The following is a 21,890-nucleotide window of genomic DNA, read 5'->3' on the forward strand; positions in this document are numbered from 1 at the left end:
ACAAAATCAATTTGTCCTTCAATTTATCATCGGCTGCATTTCATGTAACTATTTGACTATGTAGAAAAAATGCACTTCTCTTTTCTGCTGGGATACTTTTGCATGTTGATCCCTGGTACAAGTTGGCATTGTCCCCAGTTTTATTATTAAGCCCTTTGATGATGTGATAAAAATCTGAGATTCAAGAGAACTGCAACCTTTATTTATTATTTTATGTGCCTTAAAAATAAGAGAAAGTAATCAAAAATTATTCTCAAATGTTGGAAATTTCTATTGGTTTACTATCTAATCTTTGTGACTATTTACACCTATCTCATATTTTCTCCTTCAGAGGTGTATGAAGTGTGTGAGTTAGTCGGTGCGGACCAAGGCCTAGTGAGTAGCATGTTGACATCAAGACGCCTGGGCAAGGAGTGCCATCATTCCCTCCATTCCCTCAGCCATCATCACGTGTCTGGGCAAACATCCCAGCCACAACAATTAGCAGATACCTCATTAATAGCTGACTTAAGTGCGGTGGAAGCCACTGCATCTAGGGATTCCCTTTGTAAAGCCTTGTATAGTCGTCTCTTCACCTGGCTTGTGAATCGCGTCAATGAAGGGACTAAGGTAAGGATTTGCTTTGATTCATTTTTTTATTCCTTAAATTGCTTGAGAACATTAATTTCCACACCTTGTGAAACAACTCAATCCCCTTGGTGTGTAGTGAAAACTCAATAGAAGCTTCTCTAACAGTGCTCTCTGTGTACATGAATATCCATGAGAAAAAATTCCCCTGGACCAGGAATCGGTCCACGGACCTTTGAGTTTTGGGAAAAATTGCCATGGGAGATAAGTAATTTGGATCATCTAGTGGTCTGCACAGTGGCTTGGAAAGCCAAAGGTCATTGGTTCGATTCCCAGTCATGGATAATTTTTTTCTCATGGAAATTCATACATGTTTCACAGCCATTCACATGGCAGGCTTTGAAATATTACACATAGTGCTCTCTACCTCCATTCTCTTAATCCTGCAGAAAGATATACATATGAGTTAGTCTGTTTCATCATTAAGTGCTCAATTTCTCCACTTCATATTGATTTGTTCAACTAAAATTTGTAGGTGGTAGTAATACACACATGCAATCTCAGTTATCAACCTGCTAAAATGGACAGAATTTCAGTTGCAAATATTGCCTTATAAGAATTTTTGATGTCCTTTTTCATTGATGTCGTAGCTCTAATGCATACAACTTAATCCTTTCTTCAGGTTGGTTGGTATGGTAAAAGAAGAATTCTCAGTTTGTTAGACATTTATGGTTTTGAAATGCTGGAACAGAACAGCTTTGAACAATTTATTATTAATTTTTGTAATGAGAAATTGCAACAAGTTGTGTCTGAGTGGACTTTGAGAGAAGAGCAGGAAGAATATGTGCGAGAAGGACTTGAATGGAAGCATGTGGACTTTGCGAGCAGTTCAGCTGTGTGTGAATTAATAGAAAAGGTAACTAGGAATTTATTTAAATCCTCTTGTTCAAATCCCCAACTCATCTTATACTTATATTTTATTGGATACATGATGATACCTGTGTTTAGTTGTGAATTAATATGCTTGGGGCCCAATATGTATTAATATAGGTGGCACAAAAAGTGGAAGGGGTTGACAATCAATTAACTTAAGTTGTTTTTCTTGACAATTTAATTTTTAGCTTGAGACTTGCACTCACATTTAATTCATATATTTTCTTTCCTGTATACTTCATGGAGATAACAGAAAAAAGCTCCAAAGGCCCACAAGTAGCTGCTTTGCCCTTGGGCAATGCAGCAATGTCTCTTCAATCTCCATTTTTAATCAATGCGTGTGACTTACATTTGCTTTTAATCATGTCAGTATGTTTGTATGTCTGTAAATGTTACATTCATTGAATTTTGATAATATAATTTTCAGCTGTCAAATATTACCCATGATTTAACTTGTATCAAACACCCAAAACATTAAAAGAGATCTTCTTTAGACCGAGGCTGAAATTCTACCATCTTGTACTACTCAGCCCGTGAATTTGTCTTCTATACTTTTTGCCCATGGTTTTGCGCTAATAGTGATGTGGTATCTTTTATTCAGCAATAAATAGCTCCTGAATTCACTTTTCAAGCACTGCACATGTGCTCCTCCAAACCAAGCTGTACCCAAAGTACTTTACTAGTCTCATTTCATAGTCAGTCATTATTATACTCAAGTACTTTATTTGAACGGATGAGTGTAAATAATTACACAGCTGTTGTGTTAATACGAGGGTAAATTTAAAAATGAGGTCTCCTAAGTTGTTGTGTGGCCACTTGAAGTGCTACGCGCAATCTGACAACACCACCATGTTCCTTACTTCTTCCACTACTTCTCTTGAGTGCTGCGAATTATTGTCGACCGCTCATTGTTGGCGCTGCAGCTGTCTCCATGGAGCTTCCCCTCACGTCTCCATCCAGATGTGAAATGCGGTCTGTCATACGATTTTTGACTGGGAAAAAGGGGGCACCTATCGACATTTATCGTCGATTGGTTGAAGTTTACAGTGAAAGATGTATGGATGTTGAAAACATTCATCAGTGGTGCCACAAGTTCCTCTCCGGCCACGCAAACGTACACTGCCGGGTGGGTCCCCTAACAGCTCACTAAAGACCACCAGGTGTAGAGCATGGAATCTGCGGAAGAAGTTGTGCACCATTTTGAAGAGGAAAGAGGTGCTTATTTGCACTCTATCACATAGTGATTTCGATTTCCACATTTTTCTTGCTCTGGAGAAACACCAAGGGGGGATGAAGTTGGTGACTAGGTGCTTGAGGAGATCAACACCTATTTTCGCTATGCGGACAGAAGCTGTTGTGACGATGGCATCCAAAATTTCATTGTGATTATGAGAAAATTCATGGAGCACCAGGGTGACTACATCAAAAAATAGCTGAAGCCATGACCTTTCCAATGATTTATCCGACAATATAAATAAATGTCATAAACAATGAAAAAAATTGGAGACCTTACTTTTTAAGTTTTCCCTCGTATAAGTCATGAATGAGAGCTTTACTCAAAATTCAATTTTATATTCACTGCATACTTTGAATATTCCCTGCATGTAATTTTTTTATAACACATAAAATTTATTGTACAATCTTTTGTTTTCAGCGAGCATCTAACTAATTGTTACTTCAAATCAAATATTTTTATAATTGGTCTTTCTTTGGAATTTTTGCACTTCTAAAATGTGGATGTTTTCACTTATTCAGAACAATCATGGTATTTTATCCATCCTGGATGAAGAGTGCTTAAGGGGTGCAGAATGCCTGGAAACTGGTACTCAAGTTGTCTTCCCGTCACTAGATGAAGCTTTTCTAGCTCGAATTGCACATGCTTATGCTGGCCACACCCACTTTGAAGCTGCTCCTCAGCACCACAGAAATTTTGTAAAAAGTGAAAATAGAAGCACTTTGCCATATAATTGCTTCAGGTGAGAAGTAATTGCATGAAATAATGGTCATTAATTTTATATAAATAATTGCACTGATTTCCTTTAGATTTATTCTGTGTGAATGAAGCATAAGATACTTGACACATTTTTCGTGTCACTTATGAGAGAATATTGGTTTGCCTGTACATTCTTGAAACTTAATTTATTTGTAAAAATGTTAAAGAAAATATCCGTCTTTCCTTCAAAACTCTTTGAGTTGATTTTGGATATTTTTTGAGTAAGACATTTATTTCTTTTGGCATTTTGTATTCAGAAAGAAACTCTCAAAACTTCATGCCTCTGACCCATCATGTCATAGTAGGATTTGCATTTATGGCACACCTTCTCACTCTGAAATAAGAGTAAGCTGTTGAGCTAATTTTTGGCCATCACAATGATAAGAAACTTACTTTTAGTGAGAAGCTCTAAAACTTTCAGATTTTTCTAATCAATCAAAATATCTGTCTTGGAAAAAGGGGAATCTTTTGTAATTGATTTCATAATTTTACTATTCCAATGAGAAGAGACAGTTACTCAATAATGGCAACTCTAAATGTTACTTGATTTTGAATTTTAAATGATTGACCATGGCAAACGCTCCAAAAAAATTTTTTGCCTCTGGAAATGATAACATTTGAGAATCAGCAGACGAACTCAAGCTGGTAGAGCCAAACATATGGAAATTATCCAATAATGTTGGTCAAGTGATGAATTGGTTTGAGAAACATTCCAAACCCTTTACTCGTTTAGAATATTATGAGGTACCTGACTGTAAAGAGCTGTCACCTGTAACAGAAAAAGGTGTCTTTGAGCAAAGCACAAAGTTTCGTGGTACATCTGTGCATAGTACATGGATGAATCATAAGCGATTTTCTTACTACATTATGACTCTGGATTCCAGGAAAGCAAGTTATGCAATCCTCAATGTAGGTAATGATTCACTTTAAACACAGGTAATACTTAACATTAAAAAGAAGAACTTTGTGCTTTCACATTAATATTTATTCACGACCATGGTTTCAATGTTAGACGTCATCATCACTATCGCTGGAAAGGCTTCACTATCCTTACTGGTCCTTACACTCTTGAAATGCCATTCCCTCGTTTCATGCCTCTGCGCAAAGACAATATCGCTGAAAGGGTGGATTGTATCGCACCAAAGCAGATGAAATAAGATTACGGACCGCGAGAAAAGACCTGATGATGACGTCTAACGTTGAAACCATGGTCGTGAATAAATGTTAATGTGAAAGCACAAAGTTCTTCTTTTTAATGTTAATTATGAATCGCTTTCACCAAGTTACGCCTCTAACAATCAATTTTAACAGGTAATACTGGTATAACCGTGTCTCTCCAGATTTAATGAAGTAAATTAAATTACATTTAATTAAATATTTATTATACATATATGTAAATTTGCCCTGTTAGTTGTTTATTTTGAAATAAGTTGAATTTAAGAACACTTATTTTGTTTATCCATTCAATTTATTCTCAAAAGTGATTTCTTCTAAATGCTTTCTTTTGAATAGATTGAAGCACTATGCTGGAACTGTGACATACAATGTATCTGGATTTGTGGACAAGAATAATGATATTATTCACAGAGACATTTCCCTTGCCATGTACCGGTGTGAACATCCATTGCTCAAAGTATTGTTCCCTGAAGGTAATAATCTGATAAGGAAATAATTTCCACATTTCATTTATCTAATGTTGATTTTTAATTAAATTTATTGATTATGTGCATTTTTTATGATTATATTTGATAATTCTTATGAATTATTATTTTTATGGGTAAGTGTATAATTATATAATGGACTTAATAAATGTATTTTTAACTTATAAAAATCACAGTTTAATGAAATCATGGTAAAATTCTATTTAGAATACAAAAATATTTTGAAATTATTGTTCTTAGTTGCATTCTCTAGTTCAGTCTAAGTTCAATTTTTATCTAGAATTTTTGCTATTCTTCAGGAAACCCCAAGCGCACTACATTCAAGAGGCCTGCTACTGCTGGAACACAGTTTAAAGTGTCAATGGGTGCACTTATAAACAACCTCCAGTCTAAAAACCCTCATTACATTAGGTGTATTAAACCAAATGAATTGAAGCAACCACGAATATTTGAAATGGCTTTGGTACTTCACCAAGTTAGGTATTTAGGGTAAGTTCAGATGGTGTAGCTAATATTGTCTATTTTGGATGCAATATGTTGGTTATTTCTTAGACAGTTAAGTTGTAAACTGTCTTTTACTCTATTATAATTCACTTTTATAAGAATTTTACTTTCCCTACCATATTGATTGAACAAAATTCAAATTAGGAACCTATTTTCCAATGGAAAAGCCTTTGGTGGGCATTAAAAACAGTCAGTCATGAGTGGCTTAATATCTTACATTAAAACTTGTGAATTTTACATATTGGGAATTATAATCAGATTATGGCTTTCTTATATGAATGCTAAAACATAGTTTTCTGCATGAAAGAAAGAATACTGCATGTGTGCCATGAGTTTGATTTGTCTAGTGTTTTCTAATTAGTTCATTTGATCATTGCAGGTTGGTTGAAACTGCAAGAATACGGAGGTGGGGCTTCTGTTATCGTGAGAATTATGAGTCATTCCTTCAGCGCTATAAGATGTTGTCTATTCATACTTGGCCATGCTGGCGTGGTGCTGCTGCTGAAGGTGTTTCATATTTGCTGAGAACTCTACCTATTTCAGCGTCAGAGTTTGCTTTTGGTCGCACGAAGCTGTTCATTAGATGCCCAAGAACTGTGAGTACCACTTTGAGATTTATAAATTTTCTTATGGATATTCTGTTATTCTATGCTCATCATTGTGTGCCTCTGTGAACTGCAAAAAACTTATGTACCAAAGGCATACTCCATGTCATGTCTTTGGATTTTCACCTCGAAAAGGCTGACACTAGTGAATTCAACCCAATAGCATTGTACCACACCAGACTTTAAAATTAAATTCTATAGATATTCTCCAAATGAGCTGTTTTCACCCGTGATGACGTAAAGTATTAATGTGCTCAACAAAGCTGATGTAAATTTTATTTGGTAAAAATTTCAGTTAACCCTCTTTTAATTAACAAGAGGGTGCTTAGAAGAAAATGTGTCCATATGGTCCAAATTAGCATTGTCTGCGGCATGCAAATTTTATAATATTGTTTCAAATATCTCACATCTTATTGCACCACTTACTAGAGCATTATGTGAATGTGGTCTTTGCTCCCGTAACATAAACAACGATGCCAAATGGTTCAGAAATATTCAGGGCAAAGAGCTTTTGGCTCAATAAAAGTTTATTTTTGTTCTTGAAAAAGGATGTTGTAATCAACGATTTTTTTTTTACCGCTCTTATCGCAAAATAGATCTTTTTACCGACTTTATATACTGAATTTTGGTCCATTTTCATACCGCTAAGTGAAGCTTTTATTTACCATAATCTAGGAGCCCTAACGTGTAGTGCTAAGTTGAATAGGTAAATATAATACGAGTGTCGGCAACTCTGCTCCGCATATTTGTATGCAGGGTCACATCATTCCAGGATATAAAGTATAAAATGATTATTTGAGAACTAATTTGGGTTTGGTAATTGTTGAAAGTTCACTTCCTACAGAGCTCTTGTAGTTTATTTTATTATAATTTTTGGTTTTGGAATTCGATGCTTTACGAAAACAGTAGTGGTAAATTCCCTTTAAAAACTTGGCCTTTCATATTTCAGGATAATCACTAATGAATTTTTAAAGTGATAAAATAGTTTGAGCACATGCACATAAATAAAAATCGTGAAATTATAATGGTGCAAAAACTCCGATATATGTATATTGCATTATTTTAGCTCCTATCTTTTTCCAATGGAAGTAAACAAGGGATGTTTTCTGTATCAGGGTTCATGGTGGTGAGGGAAGTCATGTAAATATCATGACTTGATATCATGGAATTTCGGGTAAATCAGGTTATTGCCATGGAAATGATTTTGCCATCAGATGCTTAGAAGAAAGACAGAAATTTATCTGAAAATATTTTATTTTCTACTACTGCTACTACTTCATGACATAAGTTCGCAGTATGCCTTGCTGTATTTTTTCATAAAATCACCATGTTTGATTGCTTTCCATGTATAATAAGTCAGGAATTTTAGAATATCTGACTGGAACTCTGGGGAAAGGCAAGGAAATTGAAAATGAAAAGTGGGTAGAATTTTTCCTTTTGACATCTACTCAAATCATTTGTACTGGTCCATGTCATTTTTAGGTGTTCGAATTGGAGGAGTTCAGGAAAGAGCGCTTGGAAGACTTGGCAACATCGTTACAAAAGGTTTGGAGAGGTTGGAGGAGAAGAAGACAGTTCCTCTTGATGAAGCACAGTCAGACTGTTATTGCATCTGCTTGGAGAAGTTGGAGGGTAAACTTTGGATTTTCTTTCCTTATTTGCATGAATGCCATAATTGGCCAGTAATCTGTCATTGAATGTTCTCACTGTTTTTTTATAATTTTTCTAGAAATATTTAACTTTTACCATTTGATGAAAATAGTCATTGTTAAGGAATATTAGTATAACTGGCTATTATTTAGGAATAATGATATGACCTTTGAGAACTGGTGGCACAGGAGGAAGAAGTCAATGTGTGACACCGTGCAACCCACTTTTTCCCTGGTTGCTTGAAATAATGAAAATTATAAATGCTTTTTAATTGTTACATCAACCAAAATAAAAGAAAAAATTAAGTGTACAGCACTATTTAAGACACAAAAACACCACCATAAATGGAAATTCCTCCCCTTGTTTGCTCTCCTGGAATTGGCATCAACATCCCTTGCATTTGCCCATTTTCCTGAATCATGTTTTCATATTACATTAAGCTCCCCTTCTTCTTAACTTTAGGAATACCCAAGCTAAGCTGTGACACTTTTTCTATAATTAATTCCCTAGTTTAAGGAAAAATAATGCATCGTTCATCATTAGCACATTGTTTGTGTGTTCTATTGAAGCCTTAAAAATAATGCCTAATTCTGAATTTTGGTAAACTATGGTATGTGATTGGGCTTAAATAAGTATCCTACCATTTCAAGGAACTGTAGAAAAGGATAATTATCTTATTAAAATATCTCTATTGTTGTTCATTTTCTCGTCTTCCAATTCTATGCAATCACTCTAACTTTAGTAAAATGTGATGATAAATGTACTTAAACTATCATTTTAAAATTGGTTATGAAGCCTTATCCTTTTCTCCATTCTGTTGCATTAAGTACTTTTATGGAAAAATTATATGTATTTACTAATTTTTAAGGTTTGAGGTTGATTTTGAGAGCAAACAGCCCTTGCACCCAAGGCAGCAGGCAGGAAAAATTACATGGGGGCTCAGTTGAATAAAGGTTCTGAAGATTCATTGGATTGGACACACATTAGACTGTATATTCCTGAAATTTGGAGAGACTTGAAATCCCTCTAACTGTCTCCTCAATTTTATTGCTGTAGGAAATAAGACATAATTTCTTAGAGGGATTGGAAAGCATTACCATTACAACACCTTGCATTTACTACATTTCATAAAACAGTTAACCTGCTTTTTTAAGGAGTAAAAGCCTCTCCTGCTATCAAAATAAATCTTCTAGTATTACCATGTACAGTAAAACCTCTATGTAGTGAACCTCTTTACATCGTAAACCTCTATACATCGTACCAACCCTCTGGTCCCGTCAGATTTACATGTAAATTTATAGGCAAACCTCTTTATAGTGAACCTCTTCATATCGTAAAACCTCTATATATCATAGCAACGAGACACCCCCAGGCAGCCTAACTACCTCCGCATTTCATACCGAGACAACTAAAGACCATTAATGCAGCCGCGATAACGAACATGGAATGACATTTTCAGCGATAAATGTTTCATGCTTATTCTTTTCTTTTACACCTTTACTATACTGTAATTTTCACATTAACCATTAGCTTGTGCCATTTTGTTCCATATGAGAGCATACCTAACAGTAAATAAGAAAAAGGCAATGAACTATCCTAATCATTTCAAGTGACAGTAAATGACGACAGAACGCATTGCTTTCTCTCGAATCATGCTCAAAATCGCGCGATAGCACTCGCTTTCTTTTACTGATGGCTTTATTTTCTTGTAAGTGCCTACATACTATGTTCTATTAATAAAAGAGGCGACCAGCGCAGCCTATAATCACTTACTGACGGAAGTATTTCAACTAACTTCACTTCCATCCATGGAGACAGAATTACTCGACCGCATTGCTACTTCCGCTTCTAAAATGAAAATATTTCATGAATTTTCCGCGACTTGAAATAAATCAAATACAGTTTTGCAATTATTTAATTCCCATATTTCCCGGTGTAGCACTTTCTTACTACCGCCTTGGTAATTTTTTCGATGCTTTCGGTAACGATCGTAGTTTAAAAGTTATTGCGCTTAGCGACAGTCATATGTCTTGCCTGCGTATTTATGCCGCGAAATCTGACTCTTCCATCGGGAGTCCGGGATGTCAATTTCTAGCAATACTGAACGAACATCAATCCATGCGCGACAGTGTTAGGTGAAGGAGACAGCTAATTAGCTGATATGCGGTAGGGCAATGAAATTTTTTACCGTCGCCGCCGCAACCTGAAGTAGTTCGCCCAGCATTCTCACTGGAAAATCATGTCGTTTTGCCAACCTAACATTTCTTTGTGCCCTCGACAGAGTTTTTCTACAGAACTCTACGAGCATTGTATTTTAGAGAAAGGGAATTCGACGAAATTTTCAAAATCACGCTCAATTTCTTGTTTATTTTTTGCAATAGTCACGTGTTTATTTATTTTTTATAATCTTTAACAAGGCATACGTTATAAGAATGATAAATCAATTTTCTAAAATATATTATTAGGAATATTTTCAATTATTTGCCATAAATTATGAAAACATACGAAAATTACCTAATTAATTATAAGCTGATGATGGATTCGACAAATAAAACAAAGCGGCTGCTTGACATTACCACATTCCGAGGAATTTTCCGAGCCATCGACGAGGGCAGGCAGAAGAAAGATGTAGCAGTGACCTTTGGAATACCATCATTCACCCTGACATCTATTTTAAACAACCAAGGAAAAACAGAAGAAACTGTATATCTAGGCTGCACAAATAAAAAATGCGGGCAGTGAAATAAGAGGATGAAGGAATTATGTTAAGAAATATAGAAGTTGTGTACTTTACCCTTAGACCAGGGAATTAATTCTTTGGTCAAAAGGCATTATCGAAAACAGCTAGTGATTTATTTTTTATGGAGAGTGAATAGTGAAAACGACATTGAAAGTGCTCATGGAACATCCTTCAGACCATGCACAGGCTGTGCCTTTCGTGGAAGGAATTAATATCTTCAATTTTTGAGAAATGCTTCACCAAGGCTGGGATTACGGGTGGTAGCAAACATGAGGAAAGTGAGATATTTGAGAATGAACCTACAGAGTACGATAAAATCAACAAAATAGTTGACACAAATTCAACATTTGAAGACTTTGTAAATGTTGATAATGATTTATTCATATCTTCCCCACATGAGTTGGAAGACATGGGTGAAGATGTATATATATTGCAGGATACAGGAAGAGATGGATTTAGAGGAAGATGTTGGTAATGAGGAATCAGTTACAGTTCCCACCAAAAAAAGAGGTTGAGGATTCATTGGACGTAATTGAATGGTTTTTATTAAGCATGGAGGAATGCGATCATAATATGATTGTATTCAATAGAATTGAAAACATTATATCGAAAGAGATTTTAAAAAAGGTTTAAGCAAACCCAATAACTAATTTCTTTCCTAAAAAGCCCTCTTGAACAAGTTACTTTTACCTTTGTGTAATCCTTGAATTGTATATATATGTTCACTAATGCACGCATATATGTTTAAATATATTAATATTATGGTTTATTAATAAAATGGTGCCTATCACAAAAACCTCTCTATAGTGAACCTCCATACATCAAATTGCCCAAATTTTGGCCCCCTCCATTACGATGTAAAGAGGTTTTACTGTATATCATTTAGGTATATCATTTAGCTATTAATAAGTCTACATTTGTCCAGCAAAAATCACATTTATTCAAAATTCCATCTGTTTATAGTGTCTTAAAGGTCCATTACTCTCTATTAACCTATATCTGAATTATTTAGATTTTCAATTGAACTGGGTCTTGTTTTGTGCTTAGGTAAACTATGTAATGTTATGTTTTTATTTGGTATGACTGAAATTAGGAATGCCACTTTGGAAACTACATCAAAGGGAAAAAGAACTTATGGTGTCTATGCAGAGTGGTACGTAACAGTATTGTTGCATTATTGCCCTCGTATAATGTGTTTACTGTTTATTGCTTAGCCCTCTGGTTTTTGTGGGTTAAGGTTTAATGCTAGCGATATTGTATCAAACTTCCAAAATGATCATTTTAATTAGAATGTCTTAGCTGATATCTAAAATTAAAAATTGCTTTGTGGCTAGGTATTGTATATGTATAATATTGTTGTAATCATTGGTAACCAGTTTGCGGTGTTAAAACATACATCATGCACTCAAGTGATATCTTGTCCACAGAACATTTAAAATATTAAGTGTTCGTAACTTTATCATGTTGTTGTCAAATACACTTGTCATCTTTGCTTGCAGCATTAAATCTAGGCCTATACTAACCACTTATTTTGGTTTATTTACTGCACCAATTTTTTTATGATGGAAATCAACCATGTAGTTTTTAAAAAAATTATGGTCATATTACTTTATTTATGGTATGCTTTGCAGTCTCTTTTATGCTCATGTATGCATTAATTATACTATATTGTTCAATTATTGCTAAATTTTGTATTTTGGTCAGTAGTTTGTTTGATAGCTATTAACATATACTTATTGTTAAATTAATGTATTCCATATTTATTTAATGGTATTGCTAGTAATGTATGAGAAGTTATCATTTAAAATGTTGCTGACCTGTGTTCTGTTAAACTTCACCAAAATATTTTTCCTGGTTATTTGTGACAAAAGGATTTTCTTGTAAATAATAGCTTTTTTAGAATCACCTCATTATGTGGTTAAAATTAACATGTAAAAAGGTCATAGCACTAATTAAGGTCTGATAAATGGTAGAATGCTCTAATTAATTTTTAATTGGGAAGGATGTATTTTTACACCAGTAAATTTCACCTTTATTCATATCTCCCATTTTCCAGGTTTAACTTTCTTGAATTTTTGTAAAATTACAAATAGTATTGGAGTGAATTTTGGAATTTGTTCCAAGTATCTGGCAGTCAAAGCTGGAAGAATGTATCAAACTAAGTTATTTGACTGATCACCCATTGAAATCACATTTTTCACTCATAGATAGGTAGTGTTGATTTCAAATACATTTCCAGCTGATTTGTGATAATATTACCTATTAGTATGCATATTTTGAAATCAGAATATCCACCTCCTACCAAGATAAATATGTAATAATATTTATGGAAAAAAGATCCATCTGAGATTGATTATCCTTTTGTTACAGCAAAAAAAATGTTGTGGTTGTAACGGAAAAAAATTAAATTAAATACAATTTCTCAGTGGGCATATCATTACAATGTTGCTCCAAGCATCTTCATCCCACCCCCATAGGAGGTGGATGAGGGAGGGCAAACTTTATATGTTGAACAATTCTTCTTTTATCAAATTTTTGCCCAAGATTTGTGTTAGATATCATGTCCATACGGTGACAGTGGTGAGGTTTACAATTCACTTCAACCCATGTAATTGGTGAAAATGCCACCATTTTTTTAAATTGTGGCTATTTTTTGTTTTTGTGGCTTGTTTTTAATGCCTTTTTTGGGTGTGGTTTTATGAGTCATGATTAATGAAACAGTATATTCTCAGGGCCCCTTAAGATATTCATGGAGCCAAAAATAAGTTATTGGAGTTATTTTAGACAATTTCCTAATCCAAATATTGCAGGAGTTTTTCTTGAATCTGGTAAAATGTAAATAGATGAACTGGTATCAAAATTTTTGTTAATGTAATGCTATATTTTTGTGGCTGGAACCCTGTTTATCATTTTATTATGCTATCAATTTTTTTTCAAAAATATTCTTCATTTATATGAAGTTCTGGTGTTGGAGTTCAACTGCTCCATTTTATTCAATTTTTTTCATTAATATATATAAATCACCACAAAAAAAGGCTACAGTTGCTAGCTCATCATATTCACATCTAATTATGGGCAGTATCTGACTTGATGCTTCTAGCTCAGTGTTTGAAATGATTTTCTTATTTTTAACAAATGTAATTACTTTTAATTAATAGGCAAGAGAGGAGTACAGAATTTTAAAACACAGAAAACAAGTGGAATGGGCTGTGACTGTGATACAAAAACACTACCTATCTTGGAAGGTAAGAATTTATTAATGAATGGTGTAATTAAGAGTTTAGATTAAGTTAAGAATAATTCTAACTTGGAGTATAATTTCATGATTCTAATTCAATTCATATTTTTGGTTCAAGAGGAGGCAGTTCCTTTTGACATTATCATGCCAGCTGCCCTCTGATTCTCCGATAAGTAGAGATTGGCCCCATAGTCATCAACGTCGTTTGGCAGATGCCAGCTTACTTCTAAGAAGAGTTCATCACAAATGGAGGGTATGAAATTTTTCATCTTTTAAAAATGTGTTTGGAATTTTTTATTAAGGGTGCATGTACCCAGGGATTTAGTCAGTAATTTTATGCTTTCTTTAGTAGTTGCAATCAGGCAACAATGTAATGTGTTCATGTTTCATCCTTTAGAATATGGATACTTTCTCCTTCCATTTTTAAGTTAAATCAATAAACTATTGTCTGTATCTGCTATTGAGGGCAATATCAGTGAATAGAACAGATTCGCTTTAGTATACAATAAAGTTTTTAATTTACGGATAGAAATAGGTATGTAATAGGTAGGTTGATTTTTTCCATGAATAGTTGAATGATTTTGCACTAAAAAATCATTAACTTCTTTAAACTTCCATTTATCGATAATTATATACAAAAGACTTTATTCCTTCATTATATGATCTTAATTTACATAAAAAGTATGGCAATACTAATGATTATAAACTATCTCTTCATGCTGTTTAATGTGACAAAAACTTTCTCAGAGTGTTTTAAGTGTTGTTTTAAACTTTCTCATAGTATCATTTTGTCAGAGTAAATGTTGAGTAAAACCCCTCATGTGTAATTCCACATAAATATTTTGGCTTTATAATATTTCTTAATTTATTTCAGTGTCACAAATACAGATTAAAATTTGACCAAACAGCAAGAAACAGAATGAGGGAAAAGGTCACGGCTAGTATTATATTCAAGGATCGTAAGGCATCTTATCCTAGAAGGTAAGTTTAGGCCTGCAATTTCTTTATAGCTTAATGTAAATTGTTCAGCTTTTAATGTTAACAATTTAAACTCTAGTCATAATGTGGCATTTGATACTATGCATGTAATGGAGCCCACTTACAATGAACCACGCAAAAAGATGTTCAGCATTGAATGAAGTGAAAGCTGTTCCTCATCGCAAAAGGCCTTTTTGCCTTGCGTAAAATTCCACTTCTAACTAAGGCATAACGAAATGAGTCCCACTTATAATGAAGTTGGTCTCATGGCGAGATGTATTTCAATGTCATCTAAGCTGTATTGATGGTCTTGTGATAATGAGTACAATGGAGATAATAGAGGAAGAAAAGTGTTACGGTGAAAAATGAAATTAGACATTTTAATGGTCGTAGATGACCAGATGAATAAGGCCAATGTCGCAAAAAAAGAACAAGATTTCACTCATCACTTTATCAGGTAGATTAAATAATTGGGAGAAAATTGATTCGTTGATTGAAAGTGACTTTTGGAGGTTATCAAAAAATCTGTCATGATTTGACAATCCTGTGTTTAAGTTGCTCCAAATAAAAGGAAACTCCTCCCTGAAATCCCTCTTCCCATTTCCCAACCTCAGCTCCATGTTGCTTGTACCGAAATCCAAGTCAATGTTGACTTTTCCATTCAACCCTCTTCCTTCCCCTCTCTGTGCTACAACAGCTCTGATCCGTTTTTTTCTCCCCTCCCATTCTGTGTTTCACTCATCTCCAGTTGAACCTCGTGCCTCCTTCCCCTCCTTCACTTCTTGAAATTGCCAAAGAAAAAGCTTAATGTGGGGGCTTATTGGTGGCTAGTTTCGATGATGATGATGATGATTAAAATGCAATGTGTAGTGTACATAATCGTCGTGCACGAATGAACGAGCAGAAATCTATCCTTAGCATCTAAATTCCTCTTCTCAGGCTATAAGAACAAGTTCTTAGGGTAGTAAGTCAACCACAGATAATTTTTTTGACATTCGGAATAGTAAGTGCTAAACTTCCGCATCTTGAGCTAGGGGTATCTTCTCTTAGAAATTGTGGATTGAGAGAGAAAGATTCTGTGAAGGGGTTAGAGGCTCAGGAGAAGAGGTGGAAGCAAACCAATGAGATGATGGAGGAGGCACTCTTCCTTGACTCAACCGAGTAATTTTCCAGCAACTGAGCCTCAAGCGCTGTATTACTGTGGTTTCTAGTGGCCACTAGGTACCCACCCATGTTGGAATGTGATTTAGGAGGGCTCATAAGTCCATTGATAGCAAAATTACTTATTATGGATTATGTCATTTGCCAATTTTTGGAGATGTTTTTCATGATCTTGACTGGAAGAACTCTAGGTATTACATTCAGAGCAGAGTTTAGCGTTAATAGGTAACTAATTTATTAGTTGCAAGGGCCTCTACAATGAGAAATAGATTCTTTCATAATTTCCAGGTTTCTATGACATTGTATCTTGTCTGATAATGACAGTTTCTCTGGCAAACCCGATGGCATCTTCAGGGCATCATTTAGCTTAAAAAATGAAGTGGAAACCCGCAAGTCATGAGAGCAATTAATTTAATATATTATATCTATATTAGGTTGATTCTTACTTCCAATTTATGAGACTTCAGTATCCCCACAATAAGTTTGACCACAATTTCAAAAGTTCTAGAGTATTTGAACAGAAGGATTGCCCAAGGAGGAAGACGATCTCATCTCTCCAATGGCATGTCTCAGAAAATATCTCCTATGTACATTCTAAATTACGGTTAAAATTTCATAATGAAACTGATGAATTTCATGAATGTATGAATAGGAGACAAAAAAAACCTTTACCTGCTTACTATATTAACGAGGAAATACATTGTTGAATTGGTATGTTCATTTGAGATTCTCTGGCTAAGAATTCTTTAGAAGTGGGCAGAGGTGACAGGCTCTGGTACAGAGGAAGGTAGTAGTTTTCTCAGTCAATTTGGATAGTAGCTCATTTTCTTAATGCTTTCTAACATTTTTTCCCTTCCTGTACATGGTTATAACTTTGTTAACACAATACATGTTACTGTTGTAAGCTTGGTTTGAAGTTCAATTAAAAGTTCACCAGAGCGGGCTCATGTATGGCGAAGTTTGGTCATTAGAGAGTAAGCTTCCTCAACTTCTTTATGTATGGGCTCCATTTTATGTGATTTTAGATATTCCAAGGGTCTGAGCATAATTTATTTTTCAACAGTACTAGGTTTTATCAAATTTCATGATTCAACTCTACCACCTTTGTAGACTTTTTGCAAGTATTCATCAGAAATTTTAAGAGAAATATAATAGCCAAAGTCTATAAATAACTTCATATTTAGCAGCTATTGATTGTGTGGGGTTTATGTTTTTGAGTATCACGTCCATATCTCAGTTACTAGGGTTACCCTTCATTACTACATTGTTTGAAAGTCTTTTTCAGTTTTAGTTGGTTTTAAAGTTTGGTGCTATAAGTGCCCATCATCAACAGTGGAACGTGATTCACAGTGCTAATGTAACCTATTTCCTTTGTTGAATTAATTTACCCTGGAAATATGTTATTCTTCACTAAACATTTTTAGAGTTATATATGTTTGTGTCAATGCCAGTGCATTTTCATCTGTAACTTTTGTTCTTACTTTGTAATTATTCTTTATTCTTTCTATAGCGTATCTCATCCATTTCTTGGGGATTATGTCAGATTACGGCAAAATGTGCAATGGAAGAAAATATGTGTGGAAACAAATGACCAGTATGTTGTGTTTGCAGACATTATCCACAAAATTACAAGATCTAGTGGGAAAGTAAGTTCTTAAACCCTTTTGTGTGCACATTAATCTCGGATGTGCTTCCTCTATGTCTGGCTCTGTGTATTTCAAATTATGTGTGCTCTATGTACTAGTTATTTTGAGCTGGAAATCGAATCATTAATTCCATCTGAGTGATCAAATTTTAGTTGCTGGGTTTTGACGCGATCCTAGTGGCAAAATCCTCTCTCCGTGCGGAATACTTGTGTATTTCTTGGTTATGTCACTATTAACAAATTTGAAGTAGTTATTATCATTTAATTCCCAAAATTCGTTTTAAAAAACAGTTTCCTGTGATGTAAATTTATATGAAACTGCTATGCCAGTTACTCACAATGAGTGTGGTCTGGATCTGCCTCGTCAACTCACAAGGTGTACCTGGCATAGGGTTATTCTTCTGGTACATGATTCATGTTGAACCAGCTATGGCCCCAAATGCTTGGGTCCAGAGAGCATGGGAACCATGTCAGTTCTCAGGTTCTTCCAAATCTTAGCAACTTATCAAGAGTGTACATAACGAAGTGGTAATTAAGGAGGGCTTAGTAAAAGAAACATATTTGATGGTTAGCTGATCACAGTGAGGCTTCGAATGATTTCGTTTTATAAGAATGCAGATTATTATGTGCTCTTCTGTGAAAACTTAAAAATGAATGAATCAATTTAAGTCAAACTGATTTTTCTTGAAACAAATAATTTACTAATGAAAATATCTCCAATTGCTGATAATCTGCATTCAAAATAAAATATATATTTCAAAGCCATTTTAAAAGTTAACCTCACTCTTCTCACTGAAATATTAACCATGTAATATGTGTGCTGAAACCCAATAGGATTCTGACAGCATAGGAAGTCAATGCAACAGTGATGCATAGCCTGTAACATCATTTGTTGAAAACTTTTCCGGAATAGCAACTCAACTATTGGGTCAAAAAGTTGCATGGTGAGGCGGCAGGAATAGTTTTTTCCCAGGGCTATTAATGTGGATTTTACCACCAATCCTGTAGCGGATTTGAAATTCATAATATCAAACTGCATAGTTGTTTAATAATTATTTAAGTTCATTTACATGACTTGAATATTCCTGTATGTATTGACTTATTCTTCAATCTTTTTTCTTCTTCCAGTTTGTGCCAATCTTGTTTGTCCTCTCCACCAGCTCCATGTTGATTTTAGACCAAAGAACTTTGCAAGTAAAGTATAGAGTGCCTGCTGCTGAAATTTACAGACTCTCCTTGAGTCCTTTTCTGGATGATGTTGCAGTTTTTCATGTTAGAGCAGTAAGTACATATAATGAGCAGTGTGAAATGTTTTCAGTATCAAAATAATAGTATATTCTTATTAAAATAATTCCATCCACTGTGATACCTACATAAATTATCTAATTATATGTCATTTCCATAGCATAAATTGTGAATGTATCATGTTTTACTTTTGGCCTGATATTTCATTTTTAAATATCTTGGTATTGTTTTCTTACATTTAGGGCAGTTGCGTATTTATTAAGCATAATAAGTAGCTATTCCATAAAAGAGTATTGCTAGTTTGAATAACGCTGTAATGTGGTATTTCGAGTAGAGTATTTAATTGTATTCAATACCTGATAGCTAATTATTTTGTGCTAAAATGTTGGTTTGTCTTTTTGCTGTATCTGTTAATTATTGATACTGGTGTAAATTGTATTGCTGTACTTAAACTGTGCTCATCAGTGGCTCATCCCATCAGTGTGCTAGAATCTTGTTGCTGTTAATCTGACCTATTGTTGTATCTAGAATCTCATGTCCTGTGAATTTACTTTTTATGTTTTGTAGGAACAGGCTATAGTGATGTCAATACCTTTTGTGGGCCTGATATGTGAAAGTATTGAGAATTTCTATGTTATTACTGAGTTCATGAATAGGATATGAGTGGCCAATGAAAGAGAAAAATACATATTGGCCATTGAACTAGGAAAATTTCATTAGAATTTTATTTATTTATTATTTAATTCATCTTCACCGCCCTGAAAACAGTGAATTTAAGGCATTTACAGCAGGGAATTTGATGAGCAACAACATAGGAAGATCTCCAACACACATACTCTGGATAGGGGCAATTCACCTAGGCAGAACTAGAACCTGTGCTCTTCGGTTTGCAAGGCAAGGACTTTACCCTGCCACCACCGAAGCCAGTTCTGGTATTTCAGTATTAAAAATTGATGTTGGACTAGCCCATTTCTGCACACTTCCTATGTATTTTAGTTTTAAAGAATGGTATTTCCAAAACATTGCAAACTAATAGATCCATTCTGAGCCATCTTCCATTTGCTAATAGTGTCCTCGTATAAATTTACTCAATCAACTAGGTACTTCTCTTTCATTGGTTTTTCTAAAAACCTCTGTGTTTACTCATGGTTTGATATATGCCTCAGGATTGCTCATTCCATTTTGCTAAAACTCATTAGGTCTTCAAATCTTCTATTCTTCCGGGCTCTTTTTTCTTCCCCTTTATGCTCTTTTGATCTGTCTTTCTAGCTCATAATTTCTGATTGCAGATCTTTTTATGTTGAGATTATGGTACCTAAGAAGCCCTAATTTACTCATCTATTGAATTATTCTTGCTGTCATCCCTGAATGACTTTTTAATAGTTTTTAAATAAAATTATGGTACATGATCAAGTTACGACTTGATCATGCTCATTAAATCAGTTTCCACATCTGATTTGCTCTGCAAAATACAAATAAGTATACTCTGGATTCCATCCTCTGATTATATATTGAATCTTATTCAAACAACATTATAGTGCTTACATTTGAAGCATTATTAAATTTTATATCTGTAATTGTTATTGAAGAATTTGATGGGTAAAAATCAATGTAAGTTTATGTCATAAAGCACAGATTGTTGCGTACTTTTTTATGTTATTTATTATTTAATTGTATGTAACCAAACATGAACTTTTTTAAATTGCATCGCAGAGTTAAATGAAGTTTTTTCACCAAATTTGCCTGCATATTACCTCCTTTACATGAACTCTAATACAATTTCACTATTTGTGTATTTGTGGTAGTGTTTGTAGTCAGATTTGCCAAGGTAGTTTTCAGTTGAAGTACTTTGTCTTTGTTAAAGCACCATGAAGGGAAGCTGTCATTGTAATCAAGACTTAGATGCTGCTAGAGTTAATCGTGTATTTTTGGTAGGCTACTGCTTCTTACCTTGCACCCCTTGCGGCTTTCCCTCTCGTTGTGTGCTTGCAGAGTAGCCCCGCTACTGAAGTGATGAGCAGCCAAAACATTCCTGGATGCCTATTTCAGAGTGACATGGGCAAGAAAAAAGGTGACTTCGTGTTCCAGACTGGACATGTGATAGAAATAGTGACTAAGCTCTTTTTAGTGGTACAGAATGCAATGGGGAAACCACCAGAGGTTAACATCAGTACAGAGTGAGTCTCCTTGAATCAAATGCCTGACTTAAAATCATCATTTATAGTGTTTTCCCATGAATGAATAATTGTTATTATTCTATATTTGCTTTAGGTTTGAAGCCAATTTTGGACAGCAGACTGTACTATTCAGCTTCAAGTGCATGGGGCTGCCCGAGGTACAACCAGGGCAAATAAAAATATTTCGGAAAGGGAATAAAATGGAGGTGCTGGTGTGAACATTTGGTAAGTTTCTGTTTGCTTCAATCAAGTTGACGTAAAAGACGTTGTCACTGTAAATTTCTTACATTGGTGTTTATATCATTTTGCTCCAATGCGCATTACCATGGCTGCTATTCTGAATGGGATCACCAGTGTGCTGGTGGCAAGATAGTTGGAAAAGTCACAATTTTCTGGACTGTTTCGACTAAGTCACTATGCAGTATTCTAAACGCAGTAATAAAGGTTGATATTTCACCGAAAGTCATAATTCTCAAGATTTTCTGTAGCACAGTCTTTATTTGATATGCACTAAATCATTTCTTTAAGGAGTGCTTTAAAATGCAGTTAAAAATTATGTATGTGTATTAATTCTGTAATGTGTATGTATCAATTCTTGGTTCTGAATGTTGAATCTCATTGAATCTTGGGTAGGTCAAGTTTTTGAATTCCTGTCTCACCTTTAAAATATAAAATTTTATTTTAAATTTTTTTATTTAAAATTTTATTTTTATTAAAATAAAAAAACCTTTACTATAAATTATTCATCAATATTTTTTATGTCCATACTGTTGGGGTCATAACTCAAGGAAAA

At 34.4% G+C, this 21,890-nt stretch overlaps 1 protein-coding gene across 1 annotated transcript in view; it reads left to right on the plus strand.

Moving 5' to 3' along the window:
* LOC124164299 (unconventional myosin-Ia-like) overlaps positions 1 to 21,890 on the plus strand; it is an 86,841-nt gene that overhangs the window by 62,065 nt on the left and 2,886 nt on the right. Inside the window, exons 11-25 of the mRNA XM_046541589.1 lie at positions 332 to 609; positions 1,250 to 1,483; positions 3,256 to 3,476; positions 5,006 to 5,142; positions 5,454 to 5,643; positions 6,038 to 6,254; positions 7,746 to 7,895; positions 11,747 to 11,806; positions 13,812 to 13,898; positions 14,010 to 14,144; positions 14,766 to 14,872; positions 17,541 to 17,676; positions 18,804 to 18,956; positions 20,913 to 21,097; positions 21,192 to 21,322. Coding sequence (XP_046397545.1) covers positions 332 to 609; positions 1,250 to 1,483; positions 3,256 to 3,476; positions 5,006 to 5,142; positions 5,454 to 5,643; positions 6,038 to 6,254; positions 7,746 to 7,895; positions 11,747 to 11,806; positions 13,812 to 13,898; positions 14,010 to 14,144; positions 14,766 to 14,872; positions 17,541 to 17,676; positions 18,804 to 18,956; positions 20,913 to 21,097; positions 21,192 to 21,315 — 2,414 coding nt within the window. The 3' untranslated portion in view covers positions 21,316 to 21,322. The remainder of the gene's footprint in view (positions 1 to 331; positions 610 to 1,249; positions 1,484 to 3,255; positions 3,477 to 5,005; positions 5,143 to 5,453; positions 5,644 to 6,037; positions 6,255 to 7,745; positions 7,896 to 11,746; positions 11,807 to 13,811; positions 13,899 to 14,009; positions 14,145 to 14,765; positions 14,873 to 17,540; positions 17,677 to 18,803; positions 18,957 to 20,912; positions 21,098 to 21,191; positions 21,323 to 21,890) is intronic.

The sequence above is a fragment of the Ischnura elegans genome, chromosome 1 (assembly GCF_921293095.1).
Source record: "Ischnura elegans chromosome 1, ioIscEleg1.1, whole genome shotgun sequence".
NCBI classification, from domain to species: domain Eukaryota; kingdom Metazoa; phylum Arthropoda; class Insecta; order Odonata; family Coenagrionidae; genus Ischnura; species Ischnura elegans.